This window comes from Podarcis melisellensis (genome assembly GCF_964234715.1).
Source record: "Podarcis melisellensis genome assembly, chromosome: 15".
Taxonomy (NCBI): Eukaryota; Metazoa; Chordata; class Lepidosauria; order Squamata; family Lacertidae; genus Podarcis; species Podarcis melisellensis.
In genome coordinates, this window is record NC_138532.1 from 15,873,950 (window position 1) to 15,890,986 (window position 17,037).

The 17,037-nt window shown below is 53.9% G+C and overlaps 1 protein-coding gene across 14 annotated transcripts in view; it reads left to right on the forward strand.

Annotated features, from left to right (window-relative positions):
• The window catches only part of PHLDB1 (pleckstrin homology like domain family B member 1), a 42,993-nt gene continuing 25,956 nt past the window's right edge, over positions 1-17,037 (forward strand). For 11 of the 14 annotated variants that reach the window (XM_081890808.1, XM_081890814.1, XM_081890815.1 and 8 more), the window contains exons 1-4: positions 2,218-2,375; positions 4,201-4,273; positions 4,959-5,082; positions 5,380-5,550. In XM_081890808.1, the coding sequence (XP_081746934.1) occupies positions 2,233-2,375; positions 4,201-4,273; positions 4,959-5,082; positions 5,380-5,550 (511 nt within the window). In that variant the 5' untranslated portion in view covers positions 2,218-2,232. Of the gene's footprint in view, positions 141-2,048; positions 2,376-4,200; positions 4,274-4,958; positions 5,083-5,379; positions 5,551-12,996; positions 13,065-17,037 lie in introns of those variants that run through there. The other 3 variants (XM_081890821.1, XM_081890812.1, XM_081890811.1) reach the window with 3 other exon arrangements.

Below are 17,037 nucleotides of genomic sequence, written 5' to 3' on the forward strand. Positions count from 1 at the left end.
GGCGGAGGGACGGCCCCTCGCCGAGGAAAGAGGAGTCCGGTCTGGGCGAGGAGGAGACGCGGGTTCCAGCGCTCCGCTCGGAGGCATCGCGGGCGAGCGGGCTCCGCAGGTGGGGGCGCCCCGTCGGGGCCACCAGCCAGGTAAGCGGGACGGGGCGGCGAAGGATAATTCCCTTCTTTGGACGGGACGCACCTGCCGGGGATGAAACTGGGATGGGGAGGGGGGCTCTTTCCTGGGCTTGGGGCGGTTCCCTCGCCCCTTCGAACCCCCCCCCAATCTTCCCCTCTCCCCCCACCTATTATTCGTATTCGTGTCTAGGTATATACGAGTGTTGGGTGGGGGCGAGATGTCCATGTAGCCAGCGGTGCCCCCTCCCCTATAGGCGATTGGCTCGACTCCTCTCTTGTCTATCTCCAAGGGAGCTCCTTCCTGGATGGCACCTGAAGGGGGCACCGGTGTGTGTGGGGGGGAGCTCGCCTGCCCGCCTCCCTGCCTGGACGGACGTGGCGCATTCCACACATTTTTGGCATTTCTGTTCCCTAATCCGCGCAGCGAGCGAGTCTTCGGGACGGGAGAGAAGGAGAAGGGGGACCTGCGGCGTCTTGGCAGGAGGGGAGACTGGCAGCCGCATGCAGCCCCCTCCCCGCGCTGTTGGGGAGCAGAAAAGAGGTGCCAGAATCCCGAGCGCCCTAAAGGGACGTTATGAGTACAGATCTCCTCCAACAGTTCCGGTGGAGACTTAGGGACAAAAGATCTGGGTCATCGAATATGGCTCGTGGACAGGATTAAGCCGTGTGCGTCGCTCTCCCCACCTGAAACAATGTAATGCTTTTCTGGCTTTTTAAAAAGTGCACGTTTCCTTTGTTGAGCTGACAAGGGAGTCGGCTGGAGACTTTAACGGTGACAGCCTCTTTCTGTTTGCCTGCGCTGCTGGTTTGTGGGAGGCCCAGGTGGGGAGCAAGGCGAGGGATAGCACCTGGACTCATTTAGGACAAGGTGGAGGGTCTTCCAAAGGCACTGGGGTGAAGCCACCCCAAAAGCCAAGGCAACCAGAGTGGGCAGCAGCAGGACTGATCAGCCACAACCTCCCCACACCCCTAGCAGAGAATCCCTGGGAATGCTCTCCCAGTACAGGAGAATGGCTTTGCTATGATGTTCTGGCTGAACCTGTGGAACTCCTGCCTGTCATAATGACAGGAGGCATTGGTGGAGGGTGAGTGGAGGGATGCTGTCTCTTACTTGCAGGACTCTTAGAGACTTCCTCTTTGTAATGATAATTTTATTAAAGTTTATCATAATATAATAAAATGGTGGCTACAAAAAACACACACAAAAAGAATACGGAGTCCTCTTTTAAAAGTAATTCTTAGCCCTTACGACCCACCAAGGATAGTATCCCTATCCTCAGGGAGTTTCTCTTTGGAGACCTTGGGACAGCAAATACTTTTAGTGCATCTTTAAGATCAGTTCTCTTTCTGCAGCAACAGAGCGGGAGGCATCCGGTCCACCATTGAGACGGCTGATCCCTTTGGAGGCAAAGGACAAATTGTCTGGTTGCCTTGCCTAGTTGTGGCTAACCTCCTTGGGGCCAGTTCTGTTTTGTGCTCAGGGCGGTGCCCAGAATGTTCTGAGACTTTCTTCACAAATGAACCAGGGAGCCTGTTGCTCTTGGACCTGCCCCATGAAAGGGTTTAATGAGCGGAGGGCAATTCCCCCCTTCATTTAATCAGGATTTGCCAGTCCTGGGAATGAGGAAGGCGTCGTGTGTGCGTGACATTTTCTGGCAGCCACAGAGAGCCATCCAGGGACACCTCTCTCTTGGTACTTGGATGCTTATCTGGTGGCAATTTTGAATTCACCTAGTTTATTGGTTTCTCTCCCCAGCTTGAGTTGAGTAGCCAGGATCTGAAACATCCATCTGCTAATGTTAATGTTGGAGAAGCACATGGCTGTGAGCATCCCATGTGGCAGTGGGCATTGGTGGGCTTCCACGGTTGCTTTTGGGGGCTGCAGCTGCCAGGTTGCTGCCTGACTTATTTGGGGGCACAGGAGCTGAAAGGAGCCCTCTGCCCCTTGGGGAACTGGGGAGGGGGACTCCTGAGCCAGTGTGCCTGGTGGATAGATCTAGCTCTTGGTTTGTTTTCCAAGGGGAAGTGGCTGTTGCCCCTGTTATTGTCCGCTGTTGCCTTGGCAACCTGTGGCCTGGGCTGGGCCTCCCCTCTTCGCCTGTGGATGGGACAGGAAAGGCTGTTTCCTCCCGGTGACTCAGGATTGCAAAGGGAACTGGCCTCCAGAGCCTTTTGCCAGCTTTGGGAACGGCAGAGCTTTCGGGTGCCTCTCCAGAGTCAGGATGGTTGTCTTGGAAGACTTTTGAGGTGAGTCTCCCTTGCTTGAGGGGGGGCCTGGAGGCCTTTGGGGACCCTCTTTGCCTATAGGCCCGGACTGTGGAGGATGCACCCATACCTCTTGGCACCGCGGGGAAGGCTCTGCTGCTGCGTGGCTCTTTGACAAGCCCTCTTTAGCTTGGGCAAGCCTTGCCAGTGCCATCTGTGCCCCAACACTGGCTCTCCCTCCTTCTCCTTGTGGCTGACTCTCCTGCATGAGGACTGGAGGGGTGCAGATGGGCAGAACAGTTCTCACTCTGGTCCAGCTCGATGTGTGTGGGGGGGGGGAGCTGGTCACCCTGCTCTTGTGTCATCTTTTTTGGCAATTCAGCCGCTGTGGGCGGCCAGGCCTTGGCCCAGCTCAAGACCAGGGCTGCCGCCCCCAACTTTCCCAGGCTCTTTCCTGGGGGGGGGGGGAGGACAGGCCGAAAGCAGCCTTGCCTGGGAAGGGAGTGGCCCACAAGGAGGTCTGTCAGCTTCTCCTGGAAGGGGCCACATCACAGCTGGGGCTCACAGGCAAGTTTCCCCTTTCTCCCTTCCTTCCCCTTCCCTCAGAGGACCTTTTTTCTTCCTCTCTGTTTTCTCTCTGTGTGCTTTGTGTGTGTGGTCCGGCCAGGAGCCCCCGCAACTCGCTCGGTCCCCAGGCCCAAGAGGAGGCTCGCAGCCGTCCCAGGCCCACTTTTTCTAGAGCTCCGACCCTTTGGCATTTGCTGCCTGGCCACTCCCAGTCACACAAGCGCCTCATTCTCTGACCTCTTCACGGAGAAGAAAGCCGCCTTGTCGCTGCTGGCAAGGTGGGGTGTCCACCCTCCCTCCCTTCTCCAGAACAGAGGCTGCTTGTCAGGGCTTGTGACCTGCTGGAGCAGCTCTGGAGGAGAGAGGGGAAGGCAAGGGAACAGGGAGACCACCCCCCACCCTCACCAAGGCAGTTCCTGAGGAGGTGCCCCCCCTCCCTCAGACTTGAGGAGAAAGAAAGGCAAAAAGCCAAGACTTCTGCCTGCCTTTTCTGCTGATGAAGAACTCTTGCATCCCCTTGGGAGGACCTGTGTTCGTTTTAGGGAGGTGGGAAAGGGAGGGAGGGAGAGTTCAGGGCAGAGGCAGACCTTTGCTTCTGCCCTGCCGCAGAGGGGGCTGTGGGTCGGGGGCTCCTGACCTGTGCCAGTGGTGCGTGAGTGACTGCTTTGCCTCTCTGAGGGGGTCCAGGGGGCTGCTGCAAGGTAGGGCAGTGTTGGGACGCAGCCTGCAGGTGGCGTACTGTGGTTGTCATAGTGGCCTCCCAAGAAGGGGGCTGGGGGTGCAGAGATCTGAGGTGCAGCTGAGAGAGAGAGAAAGAAAAACAGAAAAGGGACAATGAAGTAGAATCGCTGGAGCTGTGGGGGCATTAAAGATCTTGTCAGTGTGATATTGTTGCTTTTCATGTACACTCTTCCATGTACTTGAGAAAGCAACATGTCTTTCTAGCAATCGTGCCAGAGGGGCAGGTAGGTCTGTTTACAATCTAGATTTCAGATGGAGTGAGAGATCAGGGAACAAGTGTGGGGGGGGGGGGAGAATGTGTGCAGACACAGTTGGGTGGTGAAGGTGGGGTTGATAGGGGGGGGCAAGGGATTACTCTTGGTTAATCCCAGATTCAACATATGGGTCTGAGAAACCTAGATTTTATTTTAATCCCCCCCTACACTATTCAAAGTGGCTTTGATGCAGAAGTCAAAACAAGATGGTCACTCAGGATGTGTTGTGGGGGGGAATTGATCTCCTAGGTGGAACTTTGGGTCATCTTCTGGGCTGGAATTTTTGACCTTCCCTTTTCCTTTAGGGGGACTGTTGCCATGGAGACCTGTAACCGCAATGTGGCCAGCCCAGCTGGTCGAGTGCAGGCACGTCTTCAGGTGAGCTGATGTTGTGAATGGAAAAAACAACAACTTGGAATATTGTGAATGGAAATACTTGTAAACAAAGCGGGGTTCTCACCCTTAGACCAGTGAGTGAGCCTAGGGAGGGCAATACAGGGCCTTTTCGGTGCTGGCCCCTTATTTATGGAGTTGGCCTGGAGTCAACTTTGTTATCTTTTGGCAATGGTTGAAGACTTTCCCTAGTTCTGTGTTGTAACTAAGTGCTGTGCTATTGTTGGTTTTATTAGGATCTCTCCCCACAAGGGGTACCACCCTGAAGCAGGCACAGGGGCTTTGTGTGCATCAGCCCCAAATGACCAGGAGATGCTCCCCCACTGCAGTACCAATGGCCTTCTCCTCTCCTTGGCTCATCAGCCTTCTGGGCTTCAACAGAGCAGGGCTGCTCCCTGCTCCTCTTATTGTCCAATTAGGAGGATTGGCCCTAAATCCCTTAGGGTTAATTGGCTTGCTCTGTGATCCTATTAGAGTGAGCTACAGACCCTGGATACTGCCTGCAACTGGGGCAATTCTCTTCCTTCCTCTCCCACCTTCTCCCGAATCTCAGCCAGCCTCATGCCTTGGCCATCCACCCCATTCCCTTAGACCCACATCCCGCGGTGGTGGGTGAAGATGGAGGCTCCAGAGGAGCTGCAGCCAGTTAAAGCTATTCTCCACCCTGCAGAACAGTCTTCTAGACCTGACCGAGACAGGCAAAGGCCTGAAAGTGCAGACTGAAAAGCCACATCTGGTGAGCCTGGGCAGCGGGCGTCTCAGCACTGCCATCACTCTCCTGCCTCTGGAAGAAGGTAAGCACCTGCAGGGCTGGTTGGGAAGCTCCTTCCTATGTGGAGGACAATATCAGAGCATCAGCCAGGAAAGGTGGCCCAGCAGAATCTCTCCAACCTCGATGTGCTGGCACATCCAGTTTAGGAATCTCTTTTGGGCAGCCTTGGCTACTCTCAGGCCTCTGGCTGTCAAGCTCCCTAGGTGAGAGGGGGCACCTGCTTCTCCTGCTGGGAGCTAGCCAGGCAGAAGAGCCGCTTGGGGGGCAGTGGCTGCCCCACATCCTGCCCTGTTGAGCATCTGCCTGTGTCTCCTTGCAGGCAAAACCATGCTGGGCTCAGCCGCCGGAGACATTGTGCTGCAAGGGGCTGGTGTGGCACCCAAGCACTGCTTCATCGAGAACATGCACGGGACTCTCACTCTGCACCCCTGTGGCAACCCATGTGCCATAGATGGCTTGGCAGTCACACGCCCCACACGCCTTTCTCAAGGTAAGGAGGCTGATGGGTTGGTGGTTTTCCTTGTTACTAATATATCCCTCCCTTTCCACGGGTGGGAGCAAACAGCTACTTAACACTGTAGCCCGACAATAAAAAAAATGACTCTAACAACCTCTGTCAACCACATATACAGAGGAGCTTTGTTGGCAAGGAAGCTGATTACATTTCCAAAGGCCTGGGAAAGCAACAAATGTTTTTGCCTTGTCCCAAAATGAAGCCAGTAGGTGGGACTCCTGAAACTCCCTTGGGAGGGCTGCAGTGGGATGTGGTTTTGTTCTCCCCCCCTCCCAGGTAGGGGTCATGGCAGCTGATGAGCAGAGGCAGTGGCTCCTTGGATGCAGGAGGTGCCTGGAGTTGTGGGGCAGGGACCTGCAGACCCATAGGATGTCTTGCAGGTCCAAAGGGTTATTGGAGAATCCAGGACACCAAACATTTTGTTCATTTTCTTAAGATTTATACACTGCTCGAATGTAAAAAAAATCAAAACAATAATTCTCAAGTGGTTTACAGAAGATAAAATATATGCCCACATTCTTTCGAGGATCAACCTTGGGGGAAGGGAGAAGAAGGGTGGGGGTAGCATCCTGATTTCTGGTGGGGGCTGCGGAGCTCATTTTGCTTTTACCTTACTAGAGTTTAGCTTGGCCATGCAACGCCTGCTGCGGCCTAGGTAGGTCCTTGGCCTGTGGGCAGCCAGGCCTGACTCATAGCTGTCAACTTTTCCCTTTTCTTGTGAGGAATCCTATTCGGAATAAGGGAATTTCCCTTAAAAAATGGAAAAAGTTGACAGCTATGCCATAGGTGGCTGTTGGTCAGGCACACTTTCAGTTTGCCTGTGTCTGGTAGTTGTTTCTGAGGCAAGGCTGAGTCGCTTGGGGCCTACAACTAGGGAGGACAGCGATGAATCTGCTGCCGGTGTGGTTTTTCATAATCTGCAAATGAATTTTGGCTTCGCTCTGCCTGATGATTTGCTGAGTTCTGCCTTCGGCCTGGCCTGAGGAAGCTGTGGGGAGGGGCTGCTGTCAGGCGAGGCCCCTCCTTAGCAAGGATTAGACTGCTGTCAGATATCAAAGGTCCTTCCTGACAGCTGCAGCGCTGGCACGTGGGCGGCCCAAACAATGGCTGAGACTGTCTGTGCAGAAGGACACTTGAGGAAAGTGGGTGGCTGGTGGGCTCCAGGCCAGGCAGTGCCCCAAGGGGGACTTGGGGAACCCCCTTCCTGGGGGGTCTGGAGCAACCACTGGGACCCCCAAAAAGTGTGGGCTGCTGTTGCTGAGGAAGGCTCACTGATGGGGCCGCACCAAGATGCTGGCACTGCAGCAAATCTCTCTTCTCTGTGGCTTTTTGTCCTTGGCAGGCAGGCTCTTGCTGGCACAAACAAAGGGAAATTCAACAAAATAGGAACAGTGACAAGTCCAAGCTCGGAGAGGGAAAGAATGTCTTTAGCCTCCCAAGTTTGGGCCGGCTGCTGGATAGCGCTTTGCTACACTCTTTCTCTGCACACATAGAGAAGGGGGGGGGGGAGAGAAGCTGTTGCTCGTCTGCCTGTCCTTGTCCCTGGGGCTGCCAGGGACACGGCAGGGGAGGAGGGGGCTGTTCCTTGGCAGATGCCAAGCTGGCATTTGCTGGGAGGCCGTGAAACTGGCAGTTCTGCGACACTCACTTGGTGGCTCCAGGCAGACTGGGAAAGCCTGTGTGGTTCTGCAGCTACCTTGATAGGTAGATAACTGACTCTGGAGAGGACCAGCTGGGGTCTTCCAGACCAGGCCCTTGCCTTCGGTCTACAAACTGGCCCCCTTGGGATCCACTCCCAAACATCACTGGTGGGTGGAAGGTGGTTTGCTGAATGTGTCTACTCGCCAGTGTTTCCTTCCCTTGACTGTTTTGCAGATGCTTGAGATGCTGCTATTAGATGTTACTCTTTCTACTGCCAAAGGAAGGGTAGGACTCAGGCTGCATCCTGGATTCTTGGGAGATCTTCTAGATGTGTGGTCCCGAATGACCAGGTGCTGGTCCCACCTGGCAAAGTAGGATGGAGTGCACCTGGGCGATTACACCCAGAGTAGAAGGGCATGACACGTCCCGATCCATGGTGCAGATACTGACCAGTATGGCAGGAGGGAGGCAGCTGGTTGGGAGGAAATTTTCCAGTAGGACTGGGCTGTCTGCAATCTACAACCTACAGCAGCTATGCAGCTGGGGGGCAGGGAATGGGAAGGTGGATTAGGGAATGGGAAGGTGGATTTCAGAATTCCCTGGTGCTTGATCTTTAGTGATGCTTTCACCAGTTATCTGTAGTGAACTTGCACAGAATTCCTGGCTGGGTGGGTTCAGTGCAAGAGGCAGCAGAAAGTCCGGCTCAGATACCAGTTTCAGAGAGAGGCACCAGTTGTGCACCTTTTTCACAGGTGCCACACACTGGGTTGACGTTTTCATTGCACTGTCTACTGTGACTGCAAGACTGCTTTTCTAGGCAGCCACTAGCAGTTCAGATCCCATTAGTGTGCAAGTAAACTCAGGACTTTTTGCCCCATAGTGCATCCCTTTAGACTTGCCTCCATGGAAGTGGATTTGCTATTTCAACGCCCAGTCATCCAATTTGGAAAGATCCTCATGGAGCTCCTTGCAATCCCTTTTTGTTCTTGCCAGCCTATTTTATTTTACTATATGACTTGCCATATGGAAACTTCTTTGAAGTCATACATGATGGAAAGTGGTAGATAAAAAATACTTAACGATTTGGTGTTATCAGCAAACTGGCTATCTGACTGCTCACTCCTAAATCCGGGTGATTGATAAACAACTTCAAAAACACAGGTCCCAATACAAATTTTTGGGGCACCCCATTTCTTGCTCAGGAAAACTGCAATTTTATTCTTTTTTTTTTTTTGCTTCCTGTTTCTTAACCAGTTTCTGATCCATAAGAGGATCTTATTCCATAACTGCCATGCTTACTTGGGAATATTTGGTGAGGGACTTTGATCAAATGCTTTTTGAAAGTCTAAGGATGTACTCTCTGCCAAAACACCCTTCTTCATGTGCTTACTGACAAAGGTTAATGAGACTTTTGACTTTCCCTTGCAAACTTCCTTTTTAACCCATCGCCTCATTCTTCAGAAGTTTCCTCTTTTGAAGTCAAATGTGACTGTACTTTCTTGGAAACTGCCCACTTACATCTTTCTCCAAGTCCTCCTTGGTGCAACTAAGGATTCTGTCCAGGTCATGTCCTCTCTGGTTGGTTCCTTGACCAGCTGTTCTAGGGCAATCAATCATTTAGGGTACTGTATCTATAGACCTTTTTGTCATGAGCGGAGCATACATGAGCCCAGTCTTACTTAAGTGGAATTCGTTCAATTTGCCCATTAGTGCACCACTTCCTCCCTGACTTCATTCTCCATCTCCCAGAACACTTGTCAGGAAATTGACAACATGTCTGTCACCAGTACTAGTCACCCACAGCAGTTCCGCCCATTTAAGTCAATCTAATTCAGGCTTTTTCACACTGCCTGGCAGGAAGAGGCTCTCCAGGAATTCAGATGGAGTCTCTCCCAGTCCTATGTGGAAATGTCACTGGGGACTGAACCTGGGACATTCTGCATGCAAATCAGGTGCTCAGCTGTGGCCCTTGGAGATTCATTTCCCTCTTTAAGAACAGCCCTGTTGGGTTAGAACAGCCAGTTAAGCACCTTCTTCCTCCCAGTGACCAAGTAAATGTTTGTGGGAAGCCTAAAAGCAGGACAGGAGTGCAACAGCTTTCTTCAGCTATTGATGATGGTGATCTAACCTGATGTTGCAAGTTCACGTGGCTGATTAATTTGAGATTTAATATTTAACACATCAAGTGACATGTTCAGGTCACATAAAAAGTAAAGCATAGTCGTATTGGTCCATAAGAAAATTAAAAAATAATACCACAAAACAGTATGCACTCTTTGTGCCTAGTAATGCAATGGCCCCAATTTGGTTTTTGAACTGATGTTCAGGATGCATTATAGCATTGCACACAGAGTTTCCTGCTCTTGGGGGCTTTGCTATTTAATAAAAATAATAAAAAAACACCAAACCAACACACTCTTTGCATTGGCCTTGGACCACAGCAGTGGCGTAGCGTGGGTTGTCAGCACCCGGGGCAAGGCAAGTAATTTGCACCCCCTAACCCGTGGATTTGCGCCCCCTAACGCTAACCCCCAGATGTTGTGCCCGGTGCAGCCGGGCCCCCCTGCACCCCCCACGCTACGCCACTGAACCACAGTGGAGAGCTTTGGTGCCTCCCCAGGAGGTCTCACCTGCCTGAACGGGGGCTGCAAAACCACATGCCTACATCAGAAAGGTGCTAACACACAGGCTCCCATTTTGCACCCACATCTGGGCATTAAGCATGTGCTGGTTCCGGCCCCTAGATATAGCACTGCCATTCCCTTTCTCCAATATTCAGTCCCTTATTTCCTCCTCCCCCTGTTGTCATTTTCTCTTCGGGATGAGCTCGGTGTGTGTGCTTTGGTGTGGACTGAAGAAACCGTTAAGCGAATTGTTGCTCTCTGCAGAGCAAAGAATGGGGATCTGGAACTAGTGACCTCCTTAAGGACTCCCCCCGCCTCCTCCGCCCTAAATACACACATTTTCTAGGGAGCTCCTCCACACACCACCGGGTGCAGCAGAAGCCAGCCCTTTCATACAAAGATCACAGTGTCAGATTTTCCAAGAGACTCCATGTTTCCTGCCTGAATCACTCTCTTTCCCACCCCCCTGCCCGCCCAGACCCTGGAAAAAGAATCCCATTAAAAATATTTTAAAAATTAATAGCCCCGAGGACTCCCCTGGGCAGAGAGAGGAAAATAGCTGAGCTACTTCTCTCCATGATTGAGTCAATCCCAGCCACACACACACACAAATGCTTTCGCAAGGCGTGGGCCGAAGCCTGTTGTGCCTGGCTGGAGAGAGCGAGCAGACTGCAGACACAGATGTGCTCTTATAGATGCCTCCCCCCTCTCCCCCCCCATTGTGCTGCTAAACCGTGATCTCACATGTGGGAGGGACGGAAACAGCAGCAGCAGCAGCAGCGAGAAGCCAGAGCAGCCCATCACCCTTCAAAGGACCCTGCAGTTGCCCTATATTTTCCATGCTAGTAAATCCCACCAAGGCTGCCCTAGTTCAAAGCACATCATTGCCATGTCCCTTGAAAGCTCATCCCAAATCGCAGCTCAGGAGGGTGAGGTGCACCCTGACCAAAAATGGGATCCTGGCAGGGGGCAGAAACTCCCAGGGGGTGGTGCACCCAGAGTTTTGAAGGCAGGGGGCTTGGGGTTTCACTCTGGCCCTTTTTAGTCATAGCTGGGGTACAACCTGGCCTTTGGATCTCTCCTGTCCCTTTGTCCAACCCTTTGTCCAACCGACAGCAGCCTCTGCCAATGAGGTCCTTACTCCATTTTGAGGAAAGGCTGGGCCCAGTCCATGCAGCAGGGGGGAGACCTTGTGCCCAGAATTTCCTCCCGGAGAGACAACTGGTGGCTTGTGTTACTACTAGGCTGTGGACTCTTGCTTTTCACGGGTGATTTGGCTTCAGTTTCTGCTGGCTTGTCCAGGCCATCCAAGGCACTGGGCTTCTCCAGTTCTTCTTTTCAGGTACCTTCTTTTTCTCCCAAGCACTGTTTCTTTTTTATTTATGCCACCACCGACATCAGGCACCATCTTCAGGTTTCCAGAGAGGCTTAAAAAGGTAAAGGGACCCCTGAACATTAGGTCCAGTCGTGACCAACTCTGGGGTTGCGGTGCTCATCTCGCTTTATTGGCTGAGGGAGCCGGCGTATAGCTTCCAGGTCATGTGACCAGCATGACTAAGCCGCTTCTGGAGAACCAGAGCAGCGCACGGAAACGCCGTTTACCTTCCCGCTGGGGCGGTACCTATTTATCTACTTGCACTTTGACGTGCTTTCGAACTGCTAGGTTGGCAGGAGAAGGGACTGAGCAACGGGAGCTCACCCTGTCATGAGGATTCAAACAGCCAACCTTCTGATCGGCAAGTCCTAGGCTCTGTGGTTTAACCCATAGCGCCACCCGTTGAAAAAACTTAAAAAGCACACCTATGTAAACCAAGCTTTAAAACACGGCCATACCAAAGAGCAGTTTCAAGCAGCCAGCTGAGTTTTCAACGGACCAAGCAGTATAAAAGCCAGGGCAAGTGAAAAGAGGTCTGGCATTGGGGCAGGCACCAGGTGAGCATCCATGGGGGAGCCTGCTGCCCCACTCCTTTCATGCCCCAGAGTGGTCACCTTGTGAGGGTTTGACCTTTCCAGTGAAAGGAAGAGGTGGCTGCTTTGCTTTCTGTGTCTGTCAACCTTTTCTCCTGCCCCTCTTTCAGGGCTCAGTGCATCTCACTCTCATTTTCACTTCACAATGGCCCTGAAAGGGAGCTTAAGGGAGCACGATAAGAGCAAGCCTCTCCCATAGGTGTCTGATATCTGCTGCACCCACACTGTCTCTCGGGGAGCTTGTGAGCTAGCTGTTCAAGCACACTACTATCTCCCTTGAGGCAACTAAACTGATTTTTTTGGGGGGGGGGCATTCATTAAATCACACTCCTTGATCAGCTGAATCTGGAGGAAGTCACAGTGAAAATGCAACAATTTAAGCAGCCTGGCTCCTGCATGGTGTCATTCGGAGGTGGGCAAGGTCCACTCTGCAGGGGGTGATTTCTCCCCCCCCCACCCAAAGAAAAGAGGACATTCAAAATAATGCTCTTGTATTTGGCAGCCGCCTGCAAAGAAGAGTCCAAAATTGTGTAGAGCCTAAATGGGGAGACAAAAAGGGGTTGGGGTTGGGGGGGGGTGTCTGGCGTTGTTTTTTCGCCTAGAGCCCGCTTCTTTCAAAGGGAAGTTGAAACAGTTTAAGGACCCACCAGGACAGAATTTATTGGCGGAATAAAAGCGGGTGAGAGCGGCGCCTTTCCGCAGCTCTCAACTGGTCGTGGCTCCGGTTTTCTCTCGGGCACTTTTCCCAACAGCCCTGCAAGGCAAGCCAGTATCATGGCTGCCACACCCCCCACCCACAGCCGGAGCTGCGAGACCTCCGGGTGGGGGCGGCCCCCGAGTCCCAGCCTCGACGGACAGTCTCTGTCCCTACCGACCTGCGCGAAGTAAAGCCCGGCCAGCCGCCTCGTGGCCAGACGAGGGCGCAGCCCTTCTGCCGTCCAGGCGCTGCTCCGGGGGAAGCGCCGGGGGCGACCCCGGCCCTGCAGAGCAAGGGCCTTCGCGGCAACCCCCCCCCCCGCCTCCAGGGGTCCCGTCGCTGCGCCCCCTCTTCCTGCCGAGACCCCCCCCCCAGGTCCGCCTCAGCGGCGCCCCCTCCCCGGTCTCCCCTGCCCGGCTGCGCGACGGAAGCAGGGGAGGAGCCGCCCCCTGAATAGACCCCGCCAGCTGGGGCCGGGCTTGGCACAGCGAAAGGCGCGGCCAGACCGGGATCGGGCGCGCCGCACTGAGCAGGCGGCGGCGGCGGCACGACGGGGGCAGGTGAGTGCGCCGGGGGCGGGGGCGCGTCCTCGTCGCCGCGGTGCCTTGCGGGGGAGAAAAGGCGGCGGGCGCCCCGGCCTCGGCGGGCTTGCAACAGGCGCTCCAGCCACAGGCGCTATTTTTAGGAGTCCCCAAAGTGGCGCCGGCGGCTGGACCTGGCCGGGCGCAGATGCCGGTCCCCTCCCCCGGCGTAACGGCGTAGAGAAGCGGGGCGGGCCCAGGGAAGCGAGGCAGGCTGGGGCCCGCAATCCGGTTCCGAGTCGGCTCGGCTCGCCTTGCGCGCCTCCCCTCTGCCCTTTCCCCGAGGGACGGCTTCTGATCCTGCTCCAGGCCTGGCGGCCCTTGCGCTCTTTGCCGCCTCCGCTGCCCACAGGAGACGTGGCACCCGCCGGGAGGGGGGGGCGCATCGCATGGTCTTGGAAGCGACCAGGGGGTTTGCCTGGGCCGCGTGGCCCTCAGGCCTTCCCTGGACGAGTCCAACCGCCTCCCTCTCTCATGCCCCCCCTCCAATCTTGGGTAGTTAGGTCACCGGCCAGTGGGCGGCGCGCTGGCTAAGAGGAGCAGATTGCGCTCAGAGTGTGGCTTCTGTTGAGGGGGTCTCTGAGAATTGAGGGAGCAAGGTCCAGAAGGTCAGCCAAAAATGGGCAGGGCAGGGGGCTGCCACGGGGTGCGGGGACGGGCGGGAATGATGCTTGCAGCCCACCTGCACCCTGGATGGCTGGGATCGATTCCCTGGTTTGGATGTTTGCATCTGCTGGCTGACTTGTGCCAAACATCCGGTTTCCTGGTAACGTAGTCGCATTTTCTGTGCCATCCTGACTGAAGGCTCTTCAGGGCTATGTGGTCCTGTGCTGGGGATCCACTCAACCCTATAACATTGGTCAGACTTGAAGTTAGGCACTGAGCCTCTTAGGACCAGAAGATGAACAGCAGGTCATGCAAGGAACTGTTTTCAGCCACAGTTTATCCTTAAAAAAGGAACATCAGTGGTCTACCTTACACGGTTGTTGTGAGCAAGGTGGAGGCCGTGATTAATTGCTGCATAGTTGAACTGCTATAGACATTAAAATGAGAAGGGTCCATATGTGCCTTTCCCAGGCAGCCATCGGGATCAGAAGTCCAGATGGGGAGCAGCTCAGCCAAGGGTGATTTATCTCTGAGATCCCAGCACAAAGGCCCAGCGATGCTGCCGAGGAGGGAGGGGAGGAGAGAGATTTACAGAGCAGATTGTTTTTTGGGGGGGGGATTTGACATGTGGCAGTTCTGGTGCTCCAGTGCACCAGAGCTTGGTGGGGCACAAAGCCCTGGGGACGTTCCCGACTGCCCCTTTCCTCCCCCTCCTTGCTGTGTTCCACATTCTGTGCCTTGTATAGGGATGGCAAAGCGGCACAGGCTGCCCCCTCCCTCCTCTGCAGGACAGCCACCTGTTCTTTTGCTGGCTCCTGCTTTTACGTACTTCCGCTTCTTCCCAGGGTTCAGGCAGGACAGAATGGTCTCTCTCCCTCCCTCCCTCTCCCCAGAGTGATCTTTCCTGCCTCCTGACTGGTATGAAGTGTTTGGGGACTCAGGAAAGGTGGGATGGGAACTCTGAATTTGTACATGTCTGTGTTGCCCGTATAACTTACGGTAAGTCATTTGGGCGGCCCAGTGGAGGAGATGCTTAAGCGGACCCCCTGGGGAAGTAGCTTGCCCACAAGTCCTCCTTTCATCCTGCCTGAAGGAGGAGTGGGGAGGGGGCAGCGCTACCAATGCTTCCCCAGGCCTTTCCTTGAGAGGAGACATATTGTGTCGCACGCACAGAGCTGCAAGATTCATTGCTGCGTTGTAAGATAAACCTGGCAGCTCCCCTCTGGAGCTGTGGGGGTTGGGAGAGAAATTCAGTGAGGCTGGTCAAGTTGTCCTTTTTGAGGATGTGCAGAAGCACCAGTTTTGTCCCTGGGGGAGAAACATGCAGGGATTGAGCAGCAATTTTCACTTCTCCAGAATTCTGCCTAGTAACGTGATCCATAACGTCGAGTTTATTTGCCAGCTCCTCCAAAATGCCCTATATTCCATTACCAACCACCAAAGCCCTCCTGCACTCTATAGACAAAATAATAAAAAGACACACAAATCAGACATTAGCGATGGCTGCATTCAGAAACCAGTTCGAGAACATTTCAACATATTGACCTTGACGGTGGCCGTCCTTGGAGAAAAATGCTCTGTTCCTCCAACTTTTACATGCTTTTCCTCCTTTACGTGTGTGTGGGTAATTGTAACTTGTTAGTTTAGATAAGAGGTGACACGATAGAAGTATATAAAATAATGCATGGAGAAGGTGGAGAGAGAAAAGTTTTTATTCCTCTCTCAAGACTCAAACTCATGGCAGGGATTGTCGACAACCTAAGTGGCTTTAAAAGAGTCTTAGGCAAATTCATGGAGGATAGCCCTAAATATGGCTAGTAGCCATCGTGGCTATGCTCTGTGTCTCCAGTAGGGGGCGGTGATGCTTCTGAACACCCTCTCCCGCTCCCCATGTGGCAAGGAGCAGATATTAGGGTTGTGTGGTTCAGACTCCTGGGATTAGCTAAACATGCAATCCCATTACGAAGGAGGTGGGATGATTGTGATGTTTGCACATTTGATCTTGGGAGCCATGTGACTGCACCTGATTAACACAAAGCAGCGGCTGCACCCCAGAGGAAGTGCAACCTGCCTGGAAGGTCTCCTGGCTTGAACTCACGGCTGTCTTTGCATCCAGTCCTGCCAGGGGAAGGGTTGCTCAGTGTTATTATAGAGCACCCAAAGACTCCGTTTTTAGTAACCTTCAATTTCCTTGGTTTGTTTTAAAAATGGCCAGGAACGTGCTTGCCAACACGGCAGTTTCTGAAATCCAGGAGTGTGTGTGTGTGTGTCTTCTCTGGGTGTTGTGGACCTGCCCTGGCTAAGCTCTGGTGAGTCCGGAGGGATTTGACTCTGGCATTTGGGGAGTGCAAGACCGGAATTAGTTGTGGGTTTTTCTCCTTGTGGCCAGGAAGCCAGCAGCTGCCACTGCAGAAGGGGCAGCTGCTGGTGCCGGTTTTTTTTCTGTCCCATTTCCCCAAAGAATCTGCTTCTACCGCCTGCTTTGTTGCATGATCAAGGTATCCAGGAGGGGGCTGTGAATTCCTGGTGAAAGCCAGGGGGTCTGCTGAGCTTTTGCATAAGTAAGATAAAGAAATGCCCTTTCTGGCTCTCTGTCTGGACAGGTCCCAATCCCTCCTTAGAAGCAGGGTGGCCTCTCTGGCAGGTGCTGGGTGGGCAAAGTCGGTGCCTCTGCAAGTGCACCGGTGGTGTCAGGAGGAGTGCGCAGGAGGGGGTGTGGCAGGCCTCTTCTTTTCCACACCTTGCTCTCCGCAAACGCTGCTGCACATTCCACAGCAGCGCTCCAGGCAGGAGCTGGCTTGTCGGCCAGCCAGGGAGCTGGAATCCTGCCCCTGCAGGCATAGAATCCTGCTGCTCCGCCTCTGCGCACGAACCCACCCCCACCCCCCGCCACACCTTTTGTGTGCACAAGGCAGCTTGTCATTGCCCTGTCATTCACAGAGCTGCTCACAGACTTGGACAGGTGGGCTGGCGTGGGAGTGCAAGGCTGGGCCCCCACAGCATTCACAGTGGAAACTGTTGCTGCTATTATTTAACCTCAGCCTGCTTCCCAGCATCTGAACCCTGTCAGCAGGTTGCTGCTCTTAGGGTGGCCTCATTTGGCCTCCTGCAGGCCAGGCTGGTCTTGTCCTGTTCCTTTAACTCGGGGTGGGTCACAGTTGTGGACCGCCAAATGTTGCTAGACTGGAGCTGCTATAATCCCTGGGCATTGGCTGTGCTGGCTGAGGGCTGGTGGGAGCTGGGAGTCCACACAGCCTCTCAGGAGCCACAGATGCACCCCAACTCCTGGTTTAACTCTTCCCAGTAACTATTTCTGCATTTCGTGGCCTTTGCTGTTCCTTTTCTG